Source organism: Gobio gobio, assembly GCF_949357685.1.
Source record: "Gobio gobio genome assembly, chromosome: 1".
Lineage (NCBI taxonomy): Eukaryota > Metazoa > Chordata > Actinopteri > Cypriniformes > Gobionidae > Gobio > Gobio gobio.
In genome coordinates this window covers 2,626,168-2,647,439 of record NC_137097.1, presented here as the reverse complement: position 1 = coordinate 2,647,439, position 21,272 = coordinate 2,626,168, and the positions used below count along the sequence as shown (strand labels likewise).

Below are 21,272 nucleotides of genomic sequence, written 5' to 3'. Positions count from 1 at the left end.
CTCACTTCTCTTCAGGTTTAATTAATAGTAGGTTTACCTGCTACTTTTGCTGTTGTTTCAACATTAAAATTATATAAATACAATATTAATATCAAAAATAAAGTGCAACTAACTTCTCTTCAGGTTTAATTAATAGTAGGTTTACCTGCTACTTTTGCTGTTGTGTTTCAACATTAAAATAATATACATACAATATTAATATCAAAAATAAAGTGCAACTAACTTCTCTTCAGGTTTAATTAATAGTAGGTTTACCTGCTACTTTTGCTGCTGTGTTTCAACATTAAAATTATATAAATACAATATTAATATCAAAAATAAAGTGCAACTAACTTCTCCTCAGGTTTAATTAATAGTAGGTTTACCTGCTACTTTTGCTGCTGTGTTTCAACATTAAAATTATATAAATACAATATTAATATCAAAAATAAAGTGCAACTAACTTCTCTTCAGGTTTAATTAATAGTAGGTTTACCTGCTACTTTTGCTGTTGTTTCAACATTAAAATAATATAAATACAATATTAATATCAAAAATAAAGTGCAACTAACTTCTCTTCAGGTTTAATTAATAGTAGGTTTACCTGCTACTTTTGCTGCTGTGTTTCAACATTAAAATTATATAAATACAATATTAATATCAAAAATAAAGTGCAACTAACATTTCTTCAGGTTGAATAAACTGGCTGAACCTGCTACTACTCTCAGTTTAATAAACAAACAATATTTAACAAAAGATAAAATGTAACCAACTACTCTTCAATGACTCTACAGATTTCTTTTTCAAAAATATCACCATGATCTGACCGCAGAACACTTCTCTGTGCGTTCACTATGTCGCCAGCAGTATTAAAAACTCGCTCTGCTGGCACACTGGTGCCAGGAATGCACAGGTAACATTTAGCAAGGGTTGAAAGTACAGGTAACGTTAGCTCTTTCTCCTGGTGGCTTGATAATTTCTCGCTGGTTGGCTTCTCCTCTGCCATCCGCCATGTTTTGTTTTGTTTTCTTAGTGCTGGTGCGTTGCGATGATGTCACAGATAGGCAGACTGAATGGAGTAACGTTTGACGCCTTTATCATTAAAAGTGCTAAGATAAAACATCCTTATAAAGTCTGACGTGCTTAAATCCAATGCGTTATTTCCTATGATCGATACAATCGATTGATTACCTTTTAAAACGATGTTAGATCGATATATGTCGTCCGGAAGGCCAACTTGCCGAGCACAGATCGATGTAGTCAGATCATAGGAATATAAATCGATACATCGATGTAGTAGATGAATCGTTACACCCCTAGTCTGGGCTGGTCACTCACACACACACACACACACACACACACACACACACACACACACACACACACACACACACACACACACACACACACACACATCTTGTCTGTATGAGGGTTTATTACACACACACACACACACACACACACTGATCTTGTCTGTATGAGGGTTTATTACACACACACACACACACACACACACACACACACACACACACACACACACACACTGATCTTGTCTGTATGAGGGTTTATTACACACACACACACACACACTGATCTTGTTTGTATGAGGGTTTATTACACACACACACACACTGATCTTGTCTGTACGAGGGTTTATTACACACACACACACACACACACACACACACACACACACACACACACACACACACACACACACACACACACACACTGATCTTGTCTGTATGAGGGTTTATTACACACACACACACACACACACACACACACTGATCTTGTCTGTATGAGGGTTTATTACACACACACACACACACACACACACACACACACACACACACACACACACACACACACACACACACACACACACACACTGATCTTGTCTGTATGAGGGTTTATTACACACACACACACACACACACACACACACACACACACTGATCTTGTCTGTATGAGGGTTTATTAAACACACACACACACACACACACACACACACACACTGATCTTGTCTGTATGAGGGTTTATTACACACACACACACACACACACACACACACACACTGATCTTGTCTGTATGAGGGTTTATTACACACACACACACACACACACACACACACACACTGATCTTGTCTGTATGAGGGTTTATTAAACACACACACACACACACACACACACACACACACACACACACACACACACACACACACACTGATCTTGTCTGTATGAGGGTTTATTACACACACACACACACACTGACCTTGTCTGTATGAGGGTTTATTAAACACACACACACACACACACACTGATCTTGTCTGTATGAGGGTTTATTACACACACACACACAAACACACATGTTGTTTCAGTGACAGGAGTTCAGCTGTAGTATTAATGTAATGAAGAGACTCTATAACGTCTCACAGTCACTGATTATCATGAGCTCAATGCATTATGGGTAGAATCCCTCATCAGTCTCTCCTGATTCATCACAACAGTTTCACTGATGATCCAGAACCAACCCAAAACCCAGGATAGAGCGGCTCAGTGAATGTGGTCTGGACTGTGTGGATGAGGCTCATTGTGTCTCCAGAGACGCTGTAGAAGGACAGAGTTCCTGCACCGTGATCCACATACACTCCTACTCTATTACAGCTAGAGCTGAGGATGGGCTCTACAGGAAGATCAGTCCGTATGCTATTGTGTCTGAATGTGTATCTGTCAGGAGAGCAGAGCAAACTCCAGGACTGATCATTATATCCAAACAAACACTCAATAACCCCTCCCTTCCTGCAGATGCTCTGATATGACACTGATATATACACACCATCTCCACTACACTCAAACTCCCAGTAAGAGCGTCCACTCACACTCTCTCTACACAACACCTGAGGCCACTCATCAAATCTGTCTGGATGATCAGGATACGACTGAGACTCTGAGTGTTGTAAGTGTATGTAATCTCTCTGTTCCCCTCAGACAGACGGAGCTCTTTATTCACTGTGTTCAGGTCTGGAGTCAGCCGAAGGTAGTCTGGTGGAGAGAAACACATCAGAATGAGCGATTATGAATCTGATCTTGTAATGTAGCTGAACTCTTCATGTTCAATATATCATCAGTGTCTCAGTTCAGTTTAATCATCATTCACATGATCAACTCTAAAACTCTTCTGTCATGTTTTCTTTCCTCTTCTGCAGGAAGAACATGAACACACACTCATGAGTTTCTCTGCTTGTGTTCTTACAGTGCAGGAAGTCGCTCCTGGTCTTGGGATCAGGGACTGTGGAAATCAACAGACATGAAGAGTGTGAGTATCATGACAAGAGAAACTGATCCTGCATCCATTGCTAACACATGCAGAAATCCTCCAACACAGAAGATATTTAGAGAAATGTTCCTGCTGTTTCCAGAGCCCTAATCCTGACACGAGCACTATTGAGGGTTTGACACTATTGACATGTCACCATATGTGATTTGGCTTCTGTAGACATCAACTGATCACAGATTGGACTGGAGAGGGAATCCGACTCAGATTTCACTTTGTTCATCATAAAGTAATCGCATCGCTTCATGAGACTCGGATTAAACCACTAGAGATTACTTTATGTGTAAGCAGTGATATTATATGTCATTATAATGATGGCTTTAAATGACTTTTTGTAATATAATTATAATCTTAATGTGTTCTTGGTGCAACATGTAATGAAAAAATAAGAGTAATAATTGGCAACATTTTCATAATAATATCTAATATTTCATAGGAATATTGATTTGTAATTTCTTTCCCTATTCACTTGTTATGTCTCCAGAATGCCTGATGTTAACCTTTCCTGCTTCTGTCTCCTAACCATGGTTGGGAGATACAGGGGAGATCCGTCTTCTCCAGGGCCCGAAGTTCTCCTCCCGGCGTTAACTCCCTAAACTTCACGCTGTTTAGTATGATGGTGGCATATAAAAACAAAGACCCGTCTTTGTCGCAGCATTTAGATGCTTTATTTTTTCTGAATGTGCTCTTCACAGGGCATCCAGACTGTGACATGTGACATGTATGATGTCAGAGAAATTCCCTAAAATATAACGTCCACTACAGTGGACAAAAGTCTATTCGTGGGTCCCAGGAGGATAAAGAACTTTCTCAAATGTTAAATAACAGATATAAGATTAATATCATATCAGATTTGTCTTATTTTAAACAAACACAAAAAACAGAGATGAAAAATAAACTGAAGTAAGAAATTCACTTTTGCTATGGTTAAATAAATGTTCAGTAATATCTTCCAAAGATTTTTTTAATGTTGCCGCTATTTTTTCTCTAAATAATAGTTGATATGGCAACTAGTAAATACACTAAGTTTCGTCGTGTTACAGCTAACCGGCGTTAGGTCGTGCCCGCGCTCCTCTATACAGAAACCACGTGGAGAGAGGAATGAGTCGGGTTCACTGAGAACTGCTCTTATGTTTACAGGATTGCACAAGCATGACCCGACTATCCAACAGGACAGAGCATCTGCTGACACAGGGGCATTGCCCAACACCCCGAGCACACACACCCCCTGCTGGAGACAACTGGACCTGCTAGAACTGCACTCCGTCCTCTACACGGTGAGAGAGTTGTGTTGTCTGTAATATTACTGTCACGATGTGCTGAACTCATTCATACAGTATATTTAAAAATACTGAATCTGTTCACGGCTTTCTCTTTTATCATTGAAGCCTGAACTTGTCATACATTATTTTATAGATTCACAATGAACTTCTGTATGCTTTGCATTTATTATGAATTATTATTAAAGAATATAAATGATGAGTTTTGCATTTGTTAAAGATATGATTTATATTAATCAATCATGTCGTTTTCTGCAGAAATGCCATGATAGTGGGCTTAACGGTTTTTGTGTTCTAAGTTGATTATTTGTTTGTTTGTGTGTTTTGTTTTAATTATGAGCCATTTATTTGTATGTTAGCTATATTTTTAACTGTCCTTTTGGTTTTCATTCAGAGAAATGTGTGTTTGTAACATCTGCCCATGATCTCCGCAGTAGTACAGTAGCCTACATCTGACATCATATACATAATATACTCTGTGTTTTTAAGGACTTTCTGTGACAACATGAATGAGACAAATAATAAGTTCATATATACAGTCAATTGGGAAACACTTTACAAACTGTTACATTAATATTGTACCCTATAATTATTAATAGCATAACATTATTAACAAACATTGAGTAAGTGAAGCAAATTATTATTATTTTTTTAAAGATAGAGATTAATACAAAGAAATGAACATATGGCACTCACCTGAAGACGGTATGGGGCCGATAGTGTCACTGGCTTCACTCACTCCCACTTTACCCACGGTCCTGTAGCGGATCAAGTACTGCTGTCCAGACTCCAATCCAGTCAGAGTAAAGTCTTCATCAGGTGTGTTTATGACATGCCACTGTTCCCTGTTCACCTGCTGGTACTCCACTCTGTACTGCACAGTTTCTCCAGTCGGGGACTTCTGCAGTTTCAGGGACACACTGCGCTCCAGGACCTCCTTCACTTCTGGAGGGGGTGGCTTTGACACGGGCTGGAACTGAGTGTCTGTCAGCTGCCCTTTTTCATACAGACGGATGGAGGAGCCTGGACTGGATGGATCGGGGATGGCAGAAATAATGAATCTGTATCTCTTTTCATCTTTATTAGCCTCTGAAAAACTTCTGAAAAGAGATAAGTTCTCTCTCATCTTTGAGATGACCGCAGTATCATTGAACCACTTTCTGTCAGATGCCACAGAAACCATGCTTTGTTCTCCATCTAGCTCTTTAAACTTGTCAGATTTCAGAAACTCCTTCAGGGTTGAAAGATTCGAGTCTTCATACTTCAGAGATGTGAAGGTCAAGCACACCACAACATCAATATCAGGATCAAGGAAGATCGAGTTGAGATGGTCTGAGTCTTCAGTTGTGATTCTCTTCAGTGTCTTGGTGTGAGAACTCAAGAGGTCAAGTTCAGCCTTTGCACCATCTAACCTCTGGTTAATCCTGTCAGCTTTAAAAGGGGAGCTGTAGTGGATCTTCAGGACGTCTTCCAGTGACTTCTCCTCCATCTCTCCTCCTCGTATAGCAGGCAAGACCCTGGCCACTGCTTTCAGGAGCACCGTTTGGTAAATGTTAAGAGAGCGCTGAAATAAGCGCAGCCTCTCTTTGATATCGCTGAAAGCATTCACCAGTGTTTTTCTGGAGAGGTCGTTGTATGTCCTCTCTACTTCTCCCAGCTCCTCCATTATATCTTCAGTGTTGGAAACCAGACGTGTGGTGATTTCTCTCTTCAGCTGAGCTGCTTTTGAATCCAGTAGAGAAAGAGGATAGAGCCAGACTTTGATTGGAACTGCATTCTGTGGATTCTCCTTCAGGATAGAGGGGAGCTTCTTGTACACCTCTACAGCCTCTGTGTAAGTGGTAGGGCTCTTCTCAAGACGGAAGTCACCATAAAATGTGCAAGCAATGCTCTCAGCCTTTTGCTTATCACCATCTGTCATTTCTAAAGCTCCTTCTCCCTCAATAGAAAATCCAGGGATCTTCTTGACCATGACATTCAGTTCTCCCTCAATCTTCTGCTTGTCTTCCTCTTCTGAAACTGTCCGATCAAACACCATGAAGGCCTGAGCTCCGTACAGTACAGCCGTGACCACATGAGTTGCAGTTTTCTGGTCAAACACCTGAGGGTTGGTGATGTCTCCCAGCTGAGTCATAGTGAGCTGTTCGAATCTTGAGGTTTCACTGTAAGACATTGTTACTCTGGACTGTTGGTTTGAGGATTTGGTGTCACGCAGGAACTTGGCAGATCCTCCCACCTCCACCAGCCCTGCTAAGAAGCTGGCCTTCAGGGAAGCACTTACATCCAGGAGACTGGCCTTACTAGAGAGAGAGTCTGAGCTACTGAACTTCACAGCTGTCGTGGGCTTTGGACGGGTGTCCAAATCTTCCCTCAGTGACTTCTTATCCCACAGAGTAACTCCTGAAATGAGAAATGGCTTTAACAGTCACGGATGAGGACACAATGCACTGTTGAAGAATCATGCAGGTTTTATCGTGTTGTTACACAAGCACTAGTGATGCAGCATTTGGTGAAGAGGTGATTTTAGGTTGGTAAAGCACCTGGAATGAAGGAATCCGTGCGGAGGTCATACAGCATCCCAGGAAACAGAGATCTTCCTAGAGCTGCCACTTCAATGGGCCCTGATGCCAAGGCTGCAGTAAATAACAACGGTCATATTTATACTCAGAATATGTATTATATATGTGAACAAAATTACATCTGGTGATAATGAATAATGTTCAACTTTTTCCCCACCAGCATTTTTTTAAAGTTGCCACCATCAGTATTTTTGATCATTTACACAAAGGTTTCTGGCCCCCAGAATATGAATATTTGAACATGCAACATATCAAAAGAAAGAACAGACCCTGTGCGAAAAAAAGGTTTTATTCTATTTTCATGCATTCCTTTTTTATCAGCCTGGTCTCATTGTGAAAATGTACCTCTGGCAACGTTTTTGCAAACCCCAAAATACGTACCAATATGTACATATCACTGCAGTTTCAAAGTGATATGTCCACTGGGTGCCGCCAAAAGCTTCGTTTTTTTCCCGGAACAGATGAGCGTCAATCTGACGTTTTGTGACATTGTTTTTTTAACGTACACCTACACTAAACCCTAAACCTAACCGATAGTGTTAACAAAAGCAAATGTGACAAAAATACAATAGTAACCATGTCTTGTTAGCTTCTGTGAACTCATCTTTGAGCTCTTTTATCATGACTTGTCTTTCACGGGATTCGTACCTGAGCTTTCATTATTACAAGTACAAATCTGTACCAGCTGAGCTACTGAGCAAACTTATTATATAAAAAAAAGCCGAGGATATGGAGCAGATTAAGTGACGCAAACTCCAAAATGTATTCATTTACATGGAAAAAAAAATTCATTTACATGCTTGCTGTTTTACTGCCTCTAGTGTTCATTTCACTTTGAAACTGCAGAGATATGTACATATTGGTACGTATTTTGGTGGTTTGCAAAAACGTTGCCAGAGGTACATTTTCACAATGAGACCAGGTTGTTTTTTATCAACATTTTAATATGGGTAAGTTTAATAAAAAGCTGAGAAAATTTCTTTTTTTGTCAAAGACTACATCCAGATGGGATTCAGAACGATGATTAAAACACAGATGGAGTAGATGGAGTCCATCACTAGAGTTTCACAAGCCTTTAGCTCGTGCTGGGGAGACATTTCATTCAGTAACATTAGGCAGTTTTGATTTATAAGCTGTTGATGTTCACATTATTTTATATAATGCATATGATTACATATGATATCGCCTGTCTGCTTCTTCTTCACCTGTGTATTGATCAGGAGATTCTGTACTCTTTCAGAAGATGTGTAATAGCACCCCCTACAGTATAACAGTGAAAACACGGAAAGCTGGACATTTTCATCAATGGCAGGGAAAGAGTTGATACTGAAGAAATCCATTATAAAATAAAGATGCAAAGAAAATAGACAATTACAGAATCAAACATTCAACCTTCCAGTCAGAATATATAAAATCATATAAAATGCTAGATTTACATTTACAAATTCAACACATGCTTTTCTCCAAAGCAAATTACAATCGAGTCTCTTACATCAATCACCAGATCGGGCTGTGTTTGCACCCCCTACTCAGGCCCTATTCCTGCTCTGGGCAGAAACCAAACTGCTCTCCCAGAGGGCAATTTACACCTGGGGCATGCAAATATGGGAGCAGATACCCGGTCAAAACGAGGGCCGAGGCCAGGGGAATGACCAGTCAAGCTGAAGTGGACATGTTCACCTACAAGTAGTCAACCCTTTGTATCACCCTCACTCTTCTAGCGACACAGGTGCTGGACGCCAAGCTCATGAGAGCGACTCATTCTTTCACAAATGTTTGTAGAAGCGTCTGCATGCCTAGTGCTTGATTTATACACCTGTGGCTGTAAGTGTCTGAAGGAAGACCTTCTCTTGCTGCAGCGATTAATGCAGTGAAGGGAAGAAGACTTGAAGTACAATCGGATGGCCAGTCATACAATTTTCTTGTGCTGGGAGCTCCCCACATGAAAAAATACTATATTATACTATAGTAAAATTACTCTAGTAAATACTAGTATTTTGTAGTATATTATAGTATTTACTACACTTTTTTAATTTACTGTAGTATATTTACTAAAGTACGGTTCAAAAACACTATAGTATTTAATAGAGTAATTTTACTATAATATACTATAGTATTTTTCATGTGGGTCTGGAATTTAAAACTGTCAACATCCCCAGTTGAGAGATCAGAATCTATGAGTTGTTACCTTTCACGGCTGTTTCACACAGCAATGGTGAGCTTAACATCAGCGTAACTACACCGTTTTGGTGCAAACGGATAAAAAACCCTACACAGTCGGTTAGATTTGGGTAGTGATAAAACATATATACACTATATTGCCAAAAGTTCTGGTTCTGCAGCAGGCATTCCCATAGCATCAATACTATGACGCAGCGTCTTGCTCTCCTCTTAGGGAACTGGGTGACATACATAACCTGATGTAACGAGTGAATGTTGTTACACTAGATTATTGAAATAATTAACTGTATTAATTTTGTGATACTTTATTTTGAAATGAGTAATTAACTTTAGGCTATTAATTTTGGGGTCTTTTATTTTGAAATTGGTATTGGAGGAACATTTCGGTATGGTCATGTGATCATAAGTATAATATGCTTATAATTTACAAAGTGTTTTTCCTTTCTTTATTTTTATATCTGCATTTGTGTTTTGTTTGACTGTTTTTATTAATTTGTAAAATTGTAAAAAGTTAAGAAAGCATTGTGTAAGTGACTTCATGCGCATGTGTGAGGGGAAAGCTGATGCAACTTCCGTGCGCACGCTCTCTTTCGCTGGATGTTATGGAGAGAGGTATGTTTTTATCAGCTCCTCGAAAAAGTGCTCAACTTGTGTTAAATAATTGTTGTTTAGGGATAGTGATGGCCAAATGAGTCTTTCTGAACCACTGAGGCTTTCCAGCCCATTGGTTCACCAAAAGATTCATTTAGCTGAAGCCTCATGAAACAGTGTGCTCCCTAGTGACACCTGCTGTGCAAAGCAATGTATCGCACACAAATCTATTCATCCTGAGCAACCAAATTGTCATAGTGTGGGCACACCCTTTTTCTATTGCCTGTGTATTAAATAAAGTATTTTACTCTGCTTGTATTAACCTATGCACACACAACTCACACAAACACACAACTTTGTGTTCAACTATTCAGTAGTTCTTTGGGTTAGTGATGACAGTGAATGGCCCAAATGATAGTAAAGAAATTATTGTGTGTGCAGTGCTGATTGGGAGTGCAATAGTGCATGGAACTGGGAGGCTATACATATAATAATAATATATATATATATATATATATATATATATATATATATATATATATATATATATATATATATATATATATATATATATATATATATATATATATATATATATATATATATTTCTATCTCTGTATTGTTTGATGAAACTTTTATCTTTTGTGTGAACTTTGTAAGGTGTCCTTGAGTGTCATGAAAGGCGCCTATAAATTAGATTAGATTAGATTCAACTTTATTGTCATTACACAAGTACAAGTACAAGGCAACGAAATGCAGTTTAGGTCTAACCAGAAGTGCAATAGCAGCAAGTGCAGGATATACAACGTTTGCATAAGTGCAGGACATGGATATGTACTGAGTATATATAAATATATCTATAAATAGAGAGATGGTTATTACTATAAACAGAATTTCCAGGTGAATATGTACAGTGAATAATATACAGATGGTTAATACTATAAACAGAATTTACAGGTGGATATGTACTATGAATATAATATAATATACAGATGGCTATTACTATAAACAGAATTTTACAGATAGAGGTATACTGCGTATACTTTTATATAAATAAAATGAATAATATATATATATATATATATATATATATATATATATATATATATATATATATATATATATATATATATATATATATTTATATATATATTTATATATATATATATATTTATATATATATATATATATATTTATATATATATATATATTTATATATATATATATATATATATATATATATATATATATATATATATATATATATATATATATATATATATATATATATATATGTATTATAGGTATTACAACTAGATATAGGCTAATTTACTCTAATAATCTACTGAACTAATTTATTCTAATAATCTACTAAACTAAGTATAATGTAATATAATATATAATACAAGCTATGATATATAATGATAACTATGCTACTACAAACACGCTACTGATCGCTACTACGTACAACCAACACCTCAACACCAATGCAAACGCCTACTGCAAACCCCACAAGAGGCGCGAGGTTTCGAACCACGTTTATTCGGAAGCGATACTCAGAATGAAGCAATGACGTATTCAACAGAAACCGAGGCCTCGTTTGTCATCGTCACGTGATTTTCACGGAAACGATACAAGCCTCGAATCGGGGCTTCATCTGGAACGCCCCTTTTTGCTCGACACAAGCTCCGGAGCCTCGCTTCAGATGTCCCATCACTATTTAGGGATGCTTTTTGTAAAATGAGTTCGTTTAATGTCTCTTCTCTAATTAGAGGTTGTTTATATGAAGTGTGAACATTCTTAAGAGTACATTTAATTGATTGTATGAAGTTTCGTAATGGCCGCTGTTGCACGTGCGATATGCTGATACAGTTCGTTATAGGGCTATGCATTCCTCGTTAAAATTAAGTTGGGTACATCTATGTTACACGAGTTATGAGTCTACATTTGTAATTGTGTATTGTATTGGTTTCTTTTAATGATCCATGTGATTGTTTAAATGCAATTTCTTTTATATGGATTTACATTGAGACATTATGAGATGATTGACAGGCACAGCTAGACCAGAGATGTTGATGGATTGTGTCTGATGGTGTCTGTTTTGTGTTGACACCAAAGATGGGGACTCGAGTTTGAGACTCGGACTCGAGTGCGACTTAAGTCGCACACACAGTGACTTCAGACTTGTCCTCGAAAGACTTCAGACTCGACTCGGACTCGAGCTGTGGGACTCGTGAACAATGTTTATTTTTAGGAAACGTCTGAAGAGCTCGCTGTTATTCCCCTCCCCACCCCGGTACCTATAACCTGCCACGTGACACGTATCTGCTGCGCGGCGTGCGCGCGGGGCCACACACGAGAGAACAACGAGCAATCATGTCGACTGCACCTGCCGCTGCTGTGCCACTCATTATAAGTTTTGGATTTAAAAACTTTCAACACGACAGCCCAAACAAAAGAAGCGCTCAATGTAAAATATGCAGGCTCAAGATAAAAGATTCTGGCTCAACCACATCTAATTTTATAAGGCATCTGAAAACGCACCCTGACAGGTCAGTAAACATGTTTAGCGCATTGACCATCTACCGTTAGCTTGCTTCTTGCTTTAGCTACTACCTAACATTACGGGAGGTTAACTCTGACTGTTTTCTTTATTAAATATAAATGAGTGTTTGTTTAATGTTAACCCTTGTTGTCCTACAGACCCGTTTTCAAAAAGTGGGGAAAAAACGTTTTTAAAAGTGTGTGTGTGTGTTCTTGTATATGGTTTATGAGGACACAAATGTGTATAATGACATGGGTATTAAAATAAAACGTAATCGTGGTTCATTCGATTTTTCTTGAAATTCAAAAAAGGCCAAAAGTTTTCTGTGATTGGTATGTTTAGGGGTAACGTTAGGGTTAGTGTAGGTGAATAGATTATACCATTTGTACATTAGTAAAACCATTACGTCTATGGAGAGTCCCCGTAAACCGTGTGTGTGTGTGTGTGTGTGTGTGTGAGAGACTGAGAGAGTGTTTCTGTGTGTGTGTTTGCCTGAGAGTGTGCGTGTGTGTGTGTGTGTGTGTGTGTGAGACTGAGAGAGTGTTTCTGTGTGGTTGCTTGAGTGTGTGTGTGTGTGTGTGTGTGTGTGTGTGTGTGTGTTTGTGTGTGTGTGTGTGTGTGTGACTGGGTGTGTTTGTGTGTGAGAGACTGTGAGTGTTTCTGTGTGTTTGCTTGAGTGTGTGTGTGTGTGTGTGTGTGCGCGCAACTAAGTAAATAACAAATAATTGAGGATTCTCTATCATAAGGAAGTGTAGTGTGTTAATTTGGTGGATAGTATTTTTTGGTCTGTACTGTACCGTGCGTTCATGCTACAAGGCAAAATACAGATATTATCTTAAAAGTAAAGCATTCTTGGTCTTTTTGTCATGTTGCAATAGCCTGTTTACAGTTATATAACAAAATCAAAGCTGATACGGTATGTTAATAGAGAAAGGTGTCAAAATAACATATTACATGCTTTAATTTCCTTATATATAGCTTTGCAGTGTTCTACACAGCCTGGATGGGTCGCCGTACGTGATGTAACACTTATTATAACCAGAGACTTATTATAATAAAGAGACTTGAGACTTGACTTGGACTCTAGCCCAGAGACTTGAGACTTGACTTGGACTCTAGCTCAGAGACTTGTGAGCATCTCTGGTTGACACAGGTATGTAAATGGATCATTAGTATTTTAGTTATATTCTTCTGTTTATTTTAGTTATATTCTTTATTTTTCTATTTAACTTTTCTTATTATTGTATTTTGTTTCTATAATTTGTATTGCATGTAATAAGGCTCTCTTTCGCTGGATGTTATGGAGAGAGCCACAGCTAGACCAGAGATGTTGATGGATTGTGTCTGATGGTGTCTGTTTTGTGTTGACACAGAAACCGTGAGTCCAAAGTGACCAAAAAAAAGACCTTTTTTTAACTGCATCATTGTGTGGGCTCTTTTATTATCACACCTACACATTAAGACACAACGCAGAAGAAAACCCACTACACTGAGACAATTTGTCCTTCTAATGATTTTGAATCTGTCCCTGTGATATTGTTGATGGCACATTCACATTTTGTAACATTTCAATCTTACCTGGATATTTTGTGTCTCCTTTGGTGTCTTCATTTAAAATCTGAAGCTTGTCAGGTTTGGGTTGTAGCACTTCCTATTTTTGGAAGAATGGTTCATATAATCATATACAAAGATTTTGTATCTTTAATCTCATGAAATACATCTGTTTATACTTCCACATTTTGTCTGAGGGAGTGTACTTACCTGTGCATTCACCACAGCTAGGGTTGCCAACCATAAACATATAGAGTAGATCCAGCTCGGCTGCTTCAGGGACATCACATGTGCTGCCATCTTGGAATCGTCAACAAGGAGACCTGTGTGAATATCAGTGAAGGTCAGTGAAGGAGATGCATACCACAACCTTGTCACTGCATGAAAACGTCTTGGTTACATATGTAACCCTCGTTCCCTGAGGAGGGAACGGAGACATAACGTTAGTGACTAACGAATGGGGGGGTTTCGCTTAGAAGCCAATTGCCTTTGAGGAATTTAACAGCGCCCAATGGCAGTGCCAATGCCATGGGCATGCGGAATTTGCATGCGTAACTCGGCCCCACATCGTGGGTATATAAGGAAGGACGCTGGCAACATCGCATTATGTTACTGCTGTGGAGCCAAGACTGAGCTCTCGACCGTTCCAGCGGTACAGCGGAGTGGCAAAGGGATGTTACGTCTCCATTCCCTCCTCAGGGAACAAGGGTTACATACGTAACCGAGACGTTCCCTTTCGTTCAGTCACTACGACGTAACGTTAGTGACTAACGAATGGGGGTCCCAATACAGTGACGCCACTCGGCTGTCATCCAGTGCCCTGCGTAAGTGTGAGTACCCTGTCGTAAGACTAGTACGGACGAAGGACTCCCACTTAGCAAAGGAATACCAAGGTACAGAGCCGATCAGCCCTATACGTTCACTACGCAAGCTGCGTAGGGCCCCGCAAATTACTCAAGGCCCCGCCTCCTCCCGTGTCATAGCGCGTCACGTCACCGTCAATTAATGTTTACAACATCCATGACAAAATGAAGCGAAACTATCCTTCTGGTCATGAAAAGAGGAAAAAAAAAACCCCATGAAAGTGAACTGCGGGAACAACAATCAAGTAAACTTGTCTTCTCTCTAAGTTTGATGTCAGCAAAGTAAAGTTTATGTGCATTTCTGTTGTGTTTTCTCGGTCTTGCTAACCTAGCTGTACAGGCAGGCAGTGCATCTCTTGCATCACTTTGTGCCTGACAAAAGTGAGAGTAAAATACAATTTATTTATTACGTTTGTTTTTGATAAACGACAAAGTGCAACGGTGTTTGTTTACTGCAGCTCGGAAAAGATAACCGCGTCGCGTGTGTTATCATGCGTTCATTCATATGCACGAAATGAAATGCACATTTTTCAAGCAGAAATATATGTGGAGACCAGACAGACTGTACAATATGGGCGTGAATGATGGCACTCCTCATCAAAAGTGCACATTATACATACATACTTTTAAAACAAGACACTGATTATCTAGTCTCAGTCAATGTGTAGTTAAAAACTCTATACAACTGCACTGCACTAATTATGCAAGATGGAAAGCAATGTATTGATAATTTGACAGTGATTGACTTGATTTATAGGCTATATTGAATTTAAAATGTTGATTAGCTGGACATACTGGTCAATGTGTGGATGCACATCCCTCAGTTAATAATAACCATGAATCAAGAATTGCTTCACCATATGTATTACAAAAATAAAAAAAAACTTTAACATGCTATGGCAAGCCATTTTAGCTTTTATTCATTCACAGTTTATGCATTTTTGATATCAAGCATTACATTTTTTTACTATTTGCAATGTGAATTCTTGATTATTTTTACTAATAGTTAGTCAATAATAGCTAATACTAATAATATTAAATAAAATAGACTGGTGTTGCCCATACTGATGCCGAAAATGCCCAGGCTGTAGAGAGAACCTAAGTTAATCCCAAAAGCCAAAGCTCAGAGTTATAATTTATTATTTTCTTCTTATTTATGTTTACGTTAATATTCACTTACTTAATAATATTCACTTGTTATCTTAATATTCTATAGGAAATACTCTATTCAATAAATATTGTTTGTTTGAACCTCATTCTGTATTGCGACTGTTTTGTTTAAAGGAGGGAGGATTGTATTGGGATCACTGAAGTGTCAGGTGTGACTGTGTGGCAATGGCAAATGGTTTACATAGCTCACGGCGTCACGGGTCAGTTAGAGGGCCCCTTAGCAGAATTTTGCTTAGGGCCCCAGGGAGGTCAGGATCGGCACTGCCAAGGTAAACTGGGAAGCATATTCCAGTGGAGATATGCCAAAATGCCTACCCGTGGGGAGGACTTAGAGAGTACACATATGACCCGCTAAGGGCTGCATATGGGAAACTCTGGGGGATTTTTAACCCCAGGGATGGCAGGGACTTGCCAAGGGAAAGACACCTGCTCACTGAGGAGGCTTACGGTGGAAATACACGTGTGGGGTCGCCGGAGGGGAACCATGCACACGGGGCACCTGGCCGGACATGAGGGTCTGGGCTCGAAAGGGCAGACTTACTGATGTCGGCGTCGACAGTGCTGGAGGAGCTCAGGGCTTTCGGAAAGCTCACCTTAGGAAAATATTGCACGTATCCAGTCCGTGGAGACACCGAAGTGCCCAGGGAACACGCACCAGCTGTCTAGCAGACCACTGCGCAGATCAGCAGGCAGGCAGTATGCGATCGCCGGAACGCGCCGTAGACACCAACGCCTCTGGAAAGCTGCTCGTCTCGAAGGCTGACAAAGACTCAGTATCAGGCTTGAAGGAGTGAAGAGTAGTTCTTGGCTCCGCAGCAGACACATAATGCGATGTTGCCAGCATCCTTCCTTATATACCCACGATGTGGGGCGGAGTTACGCATGCAAATTCCGCACGCCCATGGCATTGGCACTGCCATTGGGCGCTGTTAGATTCCTCGAAGGCAATTGGCTTCTAAGCGAAAACCCCCCCATTCGTTATTTATTATATGAACGAAAGGGAACACTGAAGTTCAGCAATATCCGGGCATGGTATGTATACTGCTGTGTAATTTGATGTTTACCGGATATATGTGGGAAAAAGCGGATCAGAGTAACAAGGAACAGTATATTTCCAGAAAAACCCGAAAACCTCACATATGCGGACGTATACAGGAATCCGTGAGATTTCACGAACATATACAGCTGAAACACTGCTAGATGTGAAGAAGACCTTTCATATGTTAATGACACTAGTGCTGGCTGTTCTCAGAGGGAGGGGTGGCAGGGGAGGACTTCAGGATTGAGAATCATCTCCAAACAAGCTTTTTGTACAGAAAAATACATTCTTAAGGCCCTGAAACACTAAACCGAACTAGCAATGACTAAAGCCGACTGTGGGCTTGGCTCACGTTGCCTGGGTCTGGGTCAAACCGTCAGAATGGTGTGTCAGGGCCTTAAAACCACTGCACGAAAAGAGTCTTGTTACATTCCATGTGTTTCTTTGTATGGTTTGGGGGGGGGAATTGTCTTTTCCATTCTTTTTGTGTTGCTTTACCTAGGGAATCACCGCAGACGAAAACTACATGGCCGTCACTAAGCAAGGAGGGACGTTCGACGTAACGCGGGTGACGTTTGAGTGACGTCGACCAATCAGCGGACGGACGGGCAAGATAAAAGGCCCCATTTCTTGTAAATGGGCAGTGAGGGGATTCATACGAACTCTCACTCATTTTTCATCTCTGTGTTATCGGCGACTGTCAAATGCCCTGCTCACTTTGTTTGTACTAAGTTATTGCTGAGTTAACACTCCGTTGGGGGTTTGTACATTATTATGTCAGCGACGCTAGTTTCGTCTGAGAATGTTTGCACGCGGCTGTGGTATTGCTCGCAGGTGTTTGAGATCAACACATTATACGTGTATGAGGCCGTGGCGTGTCCTTTGGTAGAGTTGATTCCTTCATTAATGCGTTAGTTGCCTGTTTATTTTGTTTTAGATAGATAGTTTTCCTTATTGTTATTTAGTTAGAAAGAGAGATCGCCCTCAGTTGTAATCTTGTTTTGTAGTCAGTGTAGGTTATTTTGAGCATCGTATACGCTGAAGATTTCGGTTTTGTTTCTGCATTTTTCGTTAGTTAGTATTAGAGGTTTGGGTTAATAATGATTGGGGTTTTGTTTTGATTATTTCATTGATTTGGGCGACTCTCTTGTTATCATTGGTGTTTTTTTTTTTCATGTGTTATCTGCTTTGGTGACTTATTTTCTGGAAATAAACCAGTCAAGGTCATTTATTCAGTCTGTTGAATCTTTTGTTGCCTGCACACCTCAACAGTTGGCTTCTAGTTCTAATCTGCAACAGGACTGCTTCAGGGAGAAGTACATTTTTAATCTAAAAACAAATTTCATATTTTTCCGTCATTGTCTTTTGAAGAAAAATTGCTACTCTGCTTTTTTATGTTCTTCCTCCTCTTCCTCTTTCTTGCCCTCCTCCTCTTCGCCCACCTCGCATACACATTGATCCTCGTCCTCTCACATTGTTCCTTCTATCCATTCTCAGACTTTCTCCTTCCCAACTTCAACAGCCTGCTTGCTCTCTGAACTGGCTTATATTGGTTGTCACATCATCTGAAACAGGTTAAATCAATATTGAGTGGTTGTGTTCAATCAATGACATGTGTTCTCTATTTGTATTTGACAAAGCAGCTTTACACTGATAAAAAGGAAAATAATGATGCCAACAGAATTGTTGTGAAACAGCTCCAACTTGCCTGATGAAAGTTTCTTCCAGAAAACACTTCTCCTCTGTCCCACTTGAGAATCAGGTTTGCCTGGTTTTCACAAAAAAACTCACCCAATGGCTACTCAAAACTAGCCCAAAACCTGCCCAATTGTGTGTCGGTGGGGTCTCTATCTGCTAACCATCACATTATTGGGGTCGCTTCAACCCACGGACATTAAAAAAACCAGCCAGCAGCAACAGTGTTAAAGTAGCCCAATTCATGTTTTTGTATTTTAATTGTAGTAGTTCAGATATATGAACAGTGTTGTAAGTGAAGGAATCAACCAAAACACATTTTATATCCGTCCTGCAGCAGTAGACACTACGGGAAAGACGCCGGCTGACCGCTATGAGTATCAGCTTGAGACTCATGTCAGGACAACGACCATGCTGGCATGAAGGAAGAAGATTTGTTCACGTGCGGGCTATTTATCTATGCGCTTGATGTGTCCAAAGGTGAAAAAAGTGGCTACATGTTGCACAAAAGAGCATAACTGCAGGGAGTGTAGTACGAGTGTAAGGCCTATGAAAACTTCAGATGAAAAAAACGTGAAGCTTTGCTCAACCTTTCCTCCAACACAATAACACTGACTCTGTTCATTTTGTTCTGAAGTCACATCTTACCTGGAGTCTCTGTTCTTGATTTGGTGAGTCTGAAGCGGATCAGAAATCTGTAGTGATGTCTATAGTCCTGCTTCTGAGGGAATGCCTCATGAAAACATGCGATGTTGGGGAATATTTGAGAGGGGAGGTCAATGCCCCTTAGACCTTGACATGCTTTCTGGAAGTACACAATCATTTTGTGTGAGGTACAGAGTAGAAATGATTAACTGAAACAAGTTGAATAATCTTTATGAAAAGCAGTTTCTGTGAATGAAACATTTATGTAGATCAAACACTTATTTTGTGTAGTGAAAAGGATACTTTGTGTTTTTTTCTGAAAATATGTTGAAATATTTGGGGGGTGAAAGCACTTTAGTTAAAAGTTGCACTTTTGATGGTCTGTTGTGATTTTAGTGCTAGGAGTTTTGAAAATGTACCAGTTGCTTGTGAAAATTACACCAAAGCAATTAATAAACGTCTCGGTTACACATGCAACCTCGTTCCCTGAAGGAGGGAACGGAGATGTACGTCAGAAGGGAACCGACGAATTGGGATATTGCATGCGAGCCTAATCGCCTTCGAGTGTGTACTAAATGAGCCAATGAACATTGGGCATTAATATGGAAGTGCATGTAAGCATACCTCGTTTTTCGCTGAGGAGATGAGCAAGTGGCCCGCGTCAGAATGTGAACCGACATATTGGGATCCCTAATAAAACGTCACAGTTTCTGACCACCCATACGGAAATGCAATATATGTCCCTATATCTGAGTAGTGATGTCATATATGTTTCATATAAGGCAATACATTATTAGCACATATATACATCCTCACGATATATGAAGATATAGGTTTATACCATGTATGAAATACCCATAGAAGAATTATTATACATATATTAAAATGATTTATATGATGACATTTTGTATGTTAATGCCATATATGTAAACAAAATATGTCTAATTTATATATGTAAGTTAATTTAAACAACATATATGCAAACATTCAGTATGCTTGTATAGGACTTTATATGGATTTATGTAGTGGTGATTGAATACTGGCTGATAAGAAGTCACAACCAATAAGCGCATTTGTTTACTGTGTGAGAAGGGAGCATCAAGTGTTCTGAGGCTGATCGATAACGATAACTTTCCATAAAGTGGCCATTCATTGTGTGAGTCATTGAAGCAATGTAAGTGTGCTTTATTATAATAAGAAACTCGTTATTTATGTTTAACTGACTGTATATAAATAGTATTAAGATTCCCGCTAGCTTGTTTACTCTCTGGAGCATCGTTAGTAATGTGCGTTTAGAAGTTCATCCTTCCCAACAAGCTTAATTCTTCACTTCGTAGATTTATATGAGGTTTGTATATACTAAATTCATAGTAGTGGATATTGCACATTGTGTGGATAGTTAATTATATGCCATTATTCATCTTAACCGTTCTACTTCATGACGCAGCAAATATAACTTTCTATCTGTGAGTGTTAGGGCCATCTAGCGGCCTTAAACAGTACTACACTAATGCTTATTTGCATTAAATATTTGAATCCTTGTATTTGAATGATTAGGCCTATGTCTGACTGTTCCTTGACTATTGTGACAATATATTGTTATTACTGTCTATTCATTGTTATCTTTGTATAGATGTGGTCTGAAATCAACAAAGAATTAACAATGTCCACTACTCTAAGAAATGCCCTGTTGTCTGACTGTGCTGTCAATCACTGTCAGTTGCTAATCACTCATTAAAGTCTGGAACTGAATCCTTGCTCAGGTGTCTTTACCGACACACCAGTTCGAACACCCACCCACCTAGACTAGAGCCTACG

At 39.3% G+C, this 21,272-nt stretch overlaps 1 protein-coding gene across 2 annotated transcripts; it reads right to left on the bottom strand.

The window, feature by feature from the left end:
• Window positions 1–2,212: 2,212 nt before the first annotated feature.
• On the bottom strand, window positions 2,213–19,581 carry LOC307127976 (cytolytic toxin-alpha-like). 2 transcript variants are annotated; one of them, XM_079819476.1, is made up of 8 exons: window positions 19,458–19,581; window positions 18,557–18,679; window positions 14,253–14,365; window positions 14,070–14,142; window positions 7,136–7,228; window positions 5,292–6,995; window positions 3,235–3,270; window positions 2,213–3,023 (listed from the first exon to the last, which is right to left on the bottom strand). In XM_079819476.1, the coding sequence occupies exons 2-8, from the start codon at window positions 18,603–18,605 to the stop codon at window positions 2,857–2,859; spliced, it is 2,235 nt and encodes a 744-aa protein (XP_079675602.1). In that variant the 5' UTR covers window positions 18,606–18,679; window positions 19,458–19,581; the 3' UTR covers window positions 2,213–2,856. The 2 variants fall into 2 exon arrangements, with proteins under 2 accessions (XP_079675602.1, XP_079675603.1); XM_079819477.1 differs by lacking the exon at window positions 18,557–18,679 and having other exon boundaries at window positions 19,458–19,576.
• Between the last annotated feature and the right edge of the window lie 1,691 nt (window positions 19,582–21,272).